The sequence below is a fragment of the Perca flavescens genome, chromosome 3 (genome assembly GCF_004354835.1).
Source record: "Perca flavescens isolate YP-PL-M2 chromosome 3, PFLA_1.0, whole genome shotgun sequence".
In the NCBI taxonomy this organism is placed as follows: Eukaryota; Metazoa; Chordata; class Actinopteri; order Perciformes; family Percidae; genus Perca; species Perca flavescens.
The window spans coordinates 19,907,237-19,917,858 of record NC_041333.1 but is presented as its reverse complement, the minus strand read 5'-3'; the positions used below and the strand labels follow the sequence as shown (position 1 = coordinate 19,917,858).

Sequence of the window (10,622 nt, the reverse complement as noted above, 5' to 3'; positions counted from 1 at the left end):
TGGGGACCCGTCATTGACATAATGCATTCCCTAGCCCCTTACCCTAACCTTAACCATCACAACTAAATGCCTAACCTTAACCATTACCCTCACCCTACCCATATCCTGATTCTAACCCTAACCCTAAAACCAAGTCTTAACCCTCAAACAGCCCTTTAAAGTTGTGGGGTCCAACATTTTGGCCCCACAAAGCTGTCCAGACCCCACAAGTATAGTGTATTCCCGGTTTTTGGACCCCACGAACATAGTTAAACAAGAACACACACACACACACACACACACACACACACACACACACACACACACACACACACACACACACACACACACACACACACACACACACACACACACACACACACACACACGCCGTCATAATATAGTTTCCAAACCACACTGCCCCCTGGTGTTGTACAACAGGCCATGCTTTCTACAATGTTTGCCAATACGTCTTAGTATTGACCTTTTTCTTTTTTTCTGTCTCTTCTTCTGCTTTTCGCTCTCACTCTCAGATACTCTGCTGCGAGTGTGATTGATACTTCCAGTAAATACAAGTTCCTGTGGAAGCTTCCCCTGGAGGACGTGGAGGTGGTGAAAAGTAAGGCTCCATCTATAGATCGCACACATACAACTGCCAATATTGTCATTTCATTTTTTCTTCATATAACTGTGTGTTGCCTGATCCATCAGTATTAAAATTAGATATTATCGGGGGGGTTTTCCTTATGATTTTTTTATGATAGTGTTCAGTCCTTAAACACTTTAATTGAAATAAATCTCTGCCCCAGGCCCCACTCAGGCAACAAACAAGGAGACCATCCAGAAGATGATAAGTCGATTAGACGAGGATCTCAGCACTCTGGGTCAGATCAGCAAACTGTCTGAGACCCTCAGCTTCCCACACCAGGTACTGTGTATTTATATATATATATATATATATATATATATATATATACACACACACAAACACACACACACACACACACACACACTTCGATCTGTCTTATTGTGTTCTGTTTTGTGGTGTGGTACAACATCTAATGGTCTTGATCTTTTTGTTGTTGTTTCCATCTCTTTCAGTCCCTCGACGAAGTGATAAAGGATCTGATGGCGTCAGTGCACAGGGAGCTGTCTGAGAAGCAGTCTCTGGCCTTCAGCATGACCTTCCTGCCCACAAAGCTGGAGTTCACCACGGCCTCCGCTGAGAGCAACTTCATCTTCGAGTTCACCTCGCCTGACACTCGGTCCAACTTTGAACAGGCCTTTGAAGACGCCAAGAAGAAGCTAGGTCAGTGAAAAAGCTAAATATTATTTTCTGCACTCTAGCTTGTTAGGTACAGTAGACAAAGACAGTCATAGCAGCAGCATGTGGATGCAGTGGTTTATTGCCCAGCTGCATTAAGCATCTAAAATATTTTTTTCTTGTCATTTTCACAAGCTTCCTTACGCTTAACTTATGTGTCATTGTGTTTAGCAATGAATAAGGACCAGTGGGACCCAGAGTTCCTGAAGGCCATTCCTATTATGAAGACACGTAGTGGAATGCAGGTGAGAGCAGCAGATTCATGATTTATGTCATTTAAATCCGTTCATACCGGTAGACAAGCTCTCTTTACGGATGTACGAAAGTCCTCTCCACTCATGTATTGCTGTTTGTTTCCAGTTTTCGTGTGCCTCTCCCAGCCACAGCAGTCCTGACAGTGGCTGGGAGGTGTGGGTGTGTAACAGCGATGGATACGTGGGCCAGGTGTGAGAAAATACTGCAAATGGTTCTGTAATTTAGTAACCAATAAGCTTTAGGTGACAATAAACATTCACTAATTACAGAGCCGATCCTTTGATTCCATATGCTTTCTGATGGTGAAGTAGTTTGACTGATGCAGTGGTGATGTTTTCTCTCCCCAGGTGTGTCTGTTGAACATCAAAGATGAGCCAACAGTTGAGGCCTGTATCGCTGTCTGCTCAGCGAGAATCATATGTATCGCTGCGGTACCAGGACTCAAGGGAAGGTCAGTATACACACACACACACGATTGCATTAAAACCCCAGTTACGTTGCACCTGGCTGGGTTATTGACTTCATTTATATTCTGTACCATTAACCAATGATTCTTCACCTCGTAGGGAGCGTGGATCAGAGCCCAGGCTGGCCACTGCCTCCGGAGCACCTGGTCCCACCCAGCAGCAGCTCCATATATCTATCTCTCATTCATCTCTGGAGCTGACGGAGCGACCTACAGGTTGGTCCATAAAGGTTTTACAAGATGAGAAGCAGCAAGAGATCCTACTTTTAAAACAAACTGGGTTGTAAACCGTAAGCTGCTATAGTCCTATCCTATTTAATATTAGCCATTGTGAATTACATGGACTTGTATTGTACCTGTATGTACTGCAGTTTTCCGTTGTATACATTTTTTCACTGATCAACTGATTGTTTCCAGGACCAGGGGCGGAGCTTGTTCCTTTTGACAGTGATGACACGGATGATGAGGATTCACCCAGCCCTTCCTCCACTCTACAGAGTCAGGCCAGTCACTCCACCATATCATCCAGCTATGGCAGTGAGTATAAAAAAAACACTCCAGTCGCACACACACTTACTGTATACACTTATTCTATTCTTTCTCATTTCCCACTCTAAGATGACGAGGGCACGGGCTCAAAGGACATGGCTACAGAGACCACCAGCAGTGAGGAGGAGCAGGAGTTCCCAGTGGCGAGCTCCTACGGAGCTCCGGGAATATTGGGGGTTGGCGGCGGAAGTCGCGCCCACACAGAGAGCCCTATGGACGGCCGCGCCATGCGCCGCTCCTCCCGGGGCTCGTTCACCAGGGCGAGCCTGGAGGACCTGCTCAGCATCGACCCGGAGGCCTACCAGAGCTCTGTGTGGCTGGGCACAGAGGATGGATGGTGTGTGATATATATACACACACACACACACACACAGGCAGACACACACCATAAACCTTCGATCTTAAGAATGAACAAAAGTTATGAGACTTTAAAGACTTGTATGGACCATTCCCATTATGGACATATCAACAAACCTACTCGCAAATTAACTTTCATTTTGTATTTTTACACAGAAATAGCTTACTCACTTATTGGTGGGCTGATTTCATCACCTAATCTCCTATAATGCTTTTGTTTCTGTTAGCATCCATGTGTACCAGTCCTCGGACAACATCCGTAACCGTAAGAACAGCATGAAGATGCAACACTCAGCCTCCATCCTCTGTGTACTGTGAGTTACCTTCTTGGCCTCGACTTTACCTTTAAAAAAAACTAAAATAATAGTGGAACTTATGCTGTGTTAGAAGATTAAAAATGTGGAGTGAGTAAGTTGGAGGAAAAGTGGATGGAAAGCTATTTGATGCAGCTGGGTTCGAATGTGTTGTGTCAGGTTTGTCTCCTGTCGGCCTCAGCTTTCCCGTTTCTGCTACCTAACAGGATATCTTTGTATCATTACTATTTTTATCTCATTCATTGTATGCTCCACAAATTATAATTTTCCTTTTTTTTTCATTTTGACATTTCTTTCCTTATAGGTATTTGGACAACAAAGTGTTTGTGTCCTTGGCCAATGGAGAGTTGATCGTCTATCAGAGAGAAGCAGGTAAACTGGGCATGTGGAGCGAGTTGGGCCGCTTTTGGCTCCTTTTGATTTAGTTTCTGTGGTAGCCAAAGCTTTTTTCTCTGCAACATTTTGTTGAAATTGCTGCTACCGTATAGCCATGCTAGTCTCCACCCATTGGGAGTGCTGACATTATCGTTGCCTGTTTCAAAAGTTATCCCGCTTGCTTCCACACGCATCATTTAAAGATATAAATTAAATTTTCAAGTCTACCGTCTACATACAAGACAAGAAAAGGAAGTTTAATATATATATATATTGTTTTTAAGTTGAAAACAACTTAATAATGTTTCTGTTTTCTTTGTAATATATCTGTATAATCCCCCATAATCTCTCTCTGCAGGTAGTTTCTGGGACTCTCAGTCTTCTCAGACATTGGTTCTGGGCACGCCCAGTAGCCCTGTCACCAAAATGGTTCCTGTAGGAGGAAAGCTGTGGTGTGGCTCACAGAACAGAGTCCTTATTATCAACACAACTACACTGGTACAAGAGGTAGGTAGAAAGATGGACAGATGTGTGTACGAGTGAATAAACCACAAGGCAAACGGAACAATTAGTGTGTGTGTGTGTGTGTGAGTGTGTGTGTGACAATTGTTCTCTCCCTCTCAGCACTGGTTCCAGGTGGGCACAGACAGCAGTCGGTGCGTGACTTGCATGGTGGCGTACGGTCAGGGTGTGTGGTTGGCGTTGCAGGGCAGTGCGCAGGTCAAACTGTACCACGCTCAGACCCTGGAGAGCCTCACAGAGGTGGACGTGGCACCTGCTGTGCATAAAATGCTTGCAGGTAAACACACAGGGAATATGAGCACACGAGTGACATAAATGTGTATATTATTTTATTCTGGACAGTTCTCATATGCAGGAGCTTTTTCTTTATTCTTCTTTCTCCGCTCCCTCAATTTTAATCCCCACTTCACTCTTTCTGTCTCTCACCTTTACTCCTTCCTTCATCCTCACCACTTATTCTCCCCTGACCTCCATCCCATCTCCACTCTCCCACTATCTTTTCTTTCTATCCATTCAGGTGCAGATGCCATCATCAGACAGCACAAAGCTGCCTGTCTGAGAATCACAGCATTGCTGGCATGTAAAGATCTGCTCTGGATCGGCACCAGTGCAGGTAAAAACACACTTGTTAGCCTAAGGAACCTTAAACTACATAAACGTGATAATTAAACTGAATTGCCATTTTGTTTCACTTTATTATACAATCAGCTGTGGGTTGTCATTCAAAGGTCTAGAAACAAGCTAAAACTTACATTCACATGCAAACAGCATTACAAAAGTCATATGCTATACGTAATATTTAGTGTTTATGTTTGCAATGGTAGAATTTTGGAATTTTTACATTGATCATGATGTATTGGATTAAAAAAGAAAGCATATTTTAAGATGGTGTTGTTCTACAGGGGTGGTCCTTACGCTGGTGATCCCAGCGGTGAGCTCTGGAACCGGGGCTGGGACACTGAAATCTCCCCAGGTGCCAATGGGCTCGGCTCACGGACACACGGGCCACGTTCGCTTTCTGACATCAATCGAACTACCGGAAGGGTTTGACATGAACTTCCCTCCTATGGCAGCTGACTCTACAGGTATTTATTTATTTATTTATTTATTTTTAAATATACGTGCACTCTTGTCTACTTCTGCAGAAGAAAAATGTAAGCGCTGAACTGAAGTTTTATCTTCACTTGTACCTTCCCTTGACCTATAATCTATCCTCCCTGTTTTCTAGGCAACCAATCCCAAAGTGGCAGCACAGTTGATGGGAACCTCCAAAGGCGTGACTCTTCGCGTCGCCGAGCTTCTGCCCTCATCCCTTCAAAAACCAACCACCTAGTCATTTCCGGTGGCGACGGCTATGAGGACTTCAGACTGACCAATAGCAGTGAAACAGTCGGACGGGATGACAGTACCAACCATCTTTTGCTTTGGAAGGTCTGAGACAATCGAACCCGATTTGAACAACCCGCCCCAACCTCCCTTTATCTAAGAACTGCGCACAATTTCCTGCCCTTTTCCCCAACGGACTCCTCACTTTTTGGTGTAGTTGCTTTGGTCTTCTGCTCAGTCCACCAGTCTCTATGTGCACAATGTGGCTGTCAACTCCCTCCTGGCCTTACTAATGAATATGATCACTTCAAAGCCAGTTTTCTTGTGTTAATGTTTCTGATGGTGTGCGTTGTACCTCACTGAGTGGTGTCTGTGCGTGTGTATTTGTTTGCAAATAATGTCTAGAAGAGTGTCTTTAAACTCAAGTCATTACTGAATGAGACAGAAGAAGACGGAGAAGGGGAGAATGAAACTTTCACACATGGAGGTATGTGTAGACTGAGAACAAGTGAAGAGAAAGACAGAAGAGGACTTGGACTCTGCAGAATGTCCTTGCACAGGAGGTTGAAAGAAGACATTTAATTGACACATGTACTTTCCTTTGAAATTTTCTCTGTTTTTTTTGGACTTGGACATCAACCCTTTACTCCATCATCACTTCATCTTAGCCTGAACTGCAGACACAAAGCCTCGAGATGATCAGAGGTAAATGTCGTGTCAAAATATACGAATGGAAACTATATATATATATATATAGTAAAACATACCATCATAGACTGTAGTTTGATGGATATCCTGGATTTGCATCCATTTCTGCAACTACAGTAGAGCTCAAGCATGGAAAAGAGGTTCAGTTGACATCTGTGAGCTTTTAAAGGAGTAAAAGACAGAGTATTCTTGTCATCTAGACAACACCCCCTAATGGCAGATCTGAGATTAGACATTTCTGGTCCTACAGTAGTAGGGTTGTAATAATATCTACTCCACGATCATTGCTTATAGATGTGAGACTGCTGAAATAATCCTTTCTCCTGTAGAGGGAGAGTGAATATCATTAAAGTGCAATATGTGGCAATGGTATCTAGCAAGGCACATGCACACAGTCACACACACACACACACACATTAATGCACAGCCTTCACTCACTGAAGACATTTGTGAGCAACATAAATGTGTGTTTTCCACAGCTAATCACTTTGTGTCAGATTTTCTTATTTAGTTTTTGTTGGAGTTGAGTAGAAAAAAATTGGATTGGAGATGTTCCTCCTTAACATGACTATGCCAAAGCCTTGTATGCGTTACAGTTTTGGCATTAAGGGATCTGAAAAGATTCCTTTTGCCATGAAATTTCAGTTTGTTGAGCAGAAATCAGGAGCTGATGTTACTGACTTTTATGACGCTAGGCTGTGGTAACAGATAACGACAGTTATGTACAGTATTTATGGTTTTGATTTTACCGCCTTCTTTTACAGCACTTAATTTATAGACGATTTAGCTTTCACTTTTTGTTTTTGAATTGAAGAACATGGAGGCCCTGGCTTGATTAGCAGAATAGATAAATGGGGTATGGTTTGGTTCTGGCACACAGACATACACAGCAGGGGTGTAACGATGCAGTTCACTCATGGTTCGGTACGATGCACAATACAGGGTTTTTGTTTCGGAGTTGTGTAACTCCCTAAATGTAGGGAAACAAATCCAGACAGGAGAGGGTCTGGAAGTATTTTTGTCTCTACTCATTTATTGGCTGTTTTTGGCCAAAAGAACCAGACTGTAGCCTGGGAAAACCCCTGACGAACTTCCGGCAAATTTGAGATTTGCTCTGCAAGTCTGTCTGGCCAAGAGCTCATTCAAACCCATTTCCAGTTTTTCTAAATCAAGGCACCAATCACCGTTGAGGCGGGCTTTACACGATGACGATAGCGACGGCAAGCAGCTTTTTGTTTACATTCAACATGACGACCACCAAAGTGCAGCAACATGTTGATGCCGCTGTTGCTGCTACATCACCCCCATCGTTGGTCTGATTGGTTGGACTATCCAATGCACACAGAGGCTTTTGAGCGGAGTCCGTTGGTGACGCCCCTTTGGAAATGGGCTGTGAATGAACCTTCCCCAGACCCACTCTCAGTTACACCTGAGGAGGGTCTGGTTTCAACCAGGCTACCCAGACTGCAAACCGATCCCAAAATTCACCTCAAGTTGTCTCTGAACGCAGCTCGATCCTCCTCAACACAGTCACTCTTTTGCCTGTTTGGGTGCCGAATGCAAAGATTTACTAAGTATTTTAACTATTTTTCAGCGCCACAGTGCATATTGGGGCATTTTTGTCACAGGAAATATAGCGCTAAGATGTACTGTTACACCCTAATGCACAAACACTGATTTCAGTATTGATTGTTGGAGAACAAAATGCATGTGGTTTGTTTGTGAGGGCAGAAGGACAAGTGCTGAGCACCTGCACATGCCTTCAGAGGGCTAAACGTCAAGCCATTAAAAAAACACACACACACACACACACACACACACAGACAGGCACAGTAAGAAGTCAGCTCTCCCTTGTACTACAGCAGATGTCTGAAGGAAGTGAAGAGTGACCCTGACTTGTCCCTGCACACACTCACATGTTAGCCTCAGGCTTTGAGTGTAAAGCCTGAGGTTGTCTTTGATCCCTCCAAGCCTAGAAAACCTCACTGCCCTTTGCCAGCCATCTGGGCACGTCACCTCAGCTTTCCCCACTTCCCAACACATTTGTATTAGGGTTAGCTCTCCCACTGTTCTATCAGCTAACGTTTCGGTTGAGGATTTGGTTGGTTATTGTGATAGCTGCCAACTAGCTAGTGCTCTTTGCGTGTGTGTGTGTGCGTGTGTGTGTGTGTGTGTTTGTGTGTGTGTGTGTGTGTGTGTGTGTGTGTGTGTGTGTGCCCAAGTGCTCCGTTAATCAGTTGAAAAGTTTTAAAAGGACGTTGTTTGTGATTTTCTGCCCACTATGAGGCAGAAATTACAGTTAGCTTGTGGTAGCATGTGAAGAATACAGCAGAGAATAGTTTGAGAATTTTAGCAGATGTTACAGGACTAATTCAACATTTTAAGAAAAGCTGCTTATTCGGCTTCTTCGGTCGAAAAAGATTGACACCACTCTCATGTCTGTACGGTAAATATTAACCTACAGCCAGAAGCCGCTTAGCTTAGCATAGCATGAACACTGGAAACAGGGAAATGGCTAGACTGGCTTGTTCCAAAGGTACAAAAATAAACATCTTGTTTGCTTATTCCATATTAAAAAAATGTAAGACTACAGCGTGCCATTTTTGTATACATTTTGGTTTTTGTAATCTCACAACAAATAAGATAAGGCATGATAGTGGTATTAATCATCTTATCTAACTCTGAGCAAAAAAGTTAATACAATTATTTCCCATAATGTTCAATTATTCCTTTACCCTCTTCTAAAGTTAAGGTAGCAGATATAAGTGTTTTTTTATGTTCTGTATGATTGACAACAAAATTAATATTTGTGTTCTTGTGCCAAGACCTGACAAGTCACCCATGAAAATGCTGTATATCTATGCTGGCTTTAGAGTAATGAAGAGCTCCCTGCAAAATGGAGTTAGTATGTTTTCTGTGAGAAATTGAGGGGAGGAACACCGGAGTGCCAGCGCCTTTTGGAGCAGTGTTTCTAAAACTGTGAGTTGGGCAGCAAAAAAGGGTAGCAGCCCCTCGATGGTGGGTCCCCACTTCATTGAATCTCTAGTGTATTAATGAATTTTCTTAGTTTTCTGGGCTGAAACCGCTACCATGGTTGGAGTCGGTAACTTTAAATTTAGCCGATTCAGAAAGTTTGTAGATTTTCTTTCAGATCAGAAAAATATTTACCTTGAGAATATACTTTTATGTTTCCTTGGTAGTTTCATAAGAATGATTGACTGAGTAATTATATTTTCAGCAGGTGCATTTTAGGTTTTGAGCCCAGTGGGTTGACTTAGACTCTTTTCATTTTACGGACATACAAGCATGCACACAAACACGCTGTGTCTTGGATTTAAAAACGTGATGCTAATTTGACCCAGATTGAGAGAATGACGCATGTTGAAGATTTACACTTAATTTTTGCCATCACATCAAACTCATTCTACCATCACTGTAATACACAGCAGACTTGTAAGTCACATCCTCATGCCCGTATGTGAAAGAAGTCTTTATTGTTGTAAATATTGGTATATATTGCCTTTTTCTGTAAATAGTGCACCCACATGGTCCTCAATTGTTGATATGAATCTAATGGCATATTTTTATATATTTGTGTAAGGTTTGTTTTTGTTTGTATTTTTCCCCCTTCTCCTCTCTGGCATGCGCTGTCAGTGACGTTTAAATTATAACTGTCATAGATCTTTCCAAAAGAAAGATGGCCACTTGTTGCCAGGGTGACTTAAAGGTAGAATTTTGGCATTGATGTTTTACTGGTAGCCATATTAGCTCCAAAATTTATCTTTGCCTTGTTATGGAAATCTATACAGGAAGGAAAAACAACCTGGTCCCAATTCTGTTTATCTCTGGATCTGGTTGCAGTTGTCATGGTCTATCAGAGTTACTGTATGTAGTTGTACTCGTTTTGTCACTGTAGGTTCCTCTTTGTAATTAAATCAGTTCACTGGTGCCGGTTTGTGACTGTTCTTTCTTCAGCTGGTGAGGTGTGGGTCTCTTAAAAAATAATTTTTGTTTAACAGATTATCTGCTGAGTAACTCAACATATTTGGGTTTCTGGAACCAGGGTGTGATGCTTATGTGCACCTAACATAACCGGGATACTCAGGAACACATTCATGACCAGAATACTGCTAACTTTAAAGGTCCTGTGACATGGTGCTCGTTGGATGCTTTTATATAGACCTTAGTGGTCCCCTAATACTGTATCTGAAGTCTCTTTCCTGAAATTCAGCCTTGGTGGCCTTGACCAACTGCTACTTTGCTTGTTTGCAAGCCATGATGTCTCTCTCTCATGGGTGGGCCAAATTCTCTGGGTGGGCAAAGCAGAGAAAGGGGAGGTAACCTTGCTCCTTATGACCTCATAAGGAGCAAGGTTCCAGATCGGCCCATCTGAGCTTTCATTTTCTCAAAGGCAGAGCAGAATACCCAGGGCTCGGTTTACACCTAT

The 10,622-nt window shown here is 42.9% G+C and overlaps 1 protein-coding gene across 1 annotated transcript in view; it reads left to right on the top strand.

Annotated features, from left to right (window-relative positions):
• arhgef17 (Rho guanine nucleotide exchange factor (GEF) 17) overlaps positions 1–10,123 on the top strand; it is a 69,652-nt gene extending 59,529 nt beyond the window's left edge. Inside the window, exons 9-24 of the mRNA XM_028571506.1 lie at positions 513–598; positions 789–907; positions 1,081–1,288; positions 1,475–1,548; positions 1,664–1,747; positions 1,906–2,009; positions 2,125–2,240; positions 2,442–2,561; positions 2,643–2,910; positions 3,158–3,244; positions 3,549–3,616; positions 3,978–4,126; positions 4,244–4,418; positions 4,659–4,754; positions 5,044–5,226; positions 5,370–10,123. Of these exons, the coding sequence (XP_028427307.1) occupies positions 513–598; positions 789–907; positions 1,081–1,288; positions 1,475–1,548; positions 1,664–1,747; positions 1,906–2,009; positions 2,125–2,240; positions 2,442–2,561; positions 2,643–2,910; positions 3,158–3,244; positions 3,549–3,616; positions 3,978–4,126; positions 4,244–4,418; positions 4,659–4,754; positions 5,044–5,226; positions 5,370–5,578 (2,146 nt within the window). The 3' untranslated portion in view covers positions 5,579–10,123. The remainder of the gene's footprint in view (positions 1–512; positions 599–788; positions 908–1,080; positions 1,289–1,474; positions 1,549–1,663; positions 1,748–1,905; positions 2,010–2,124; positions 2,241–2,441; positions 2,562–2,642; positions 2,911–3,157; positions 3,245–3,548; positions 3,617–3,977; positions 4,127–4,243; positions 4,419–4,658; positions 4,755–5,043; positions 5,227–5,369) is intronic.
• Positions 10,124–10,622: the final 499 nt, after the last annotated feature.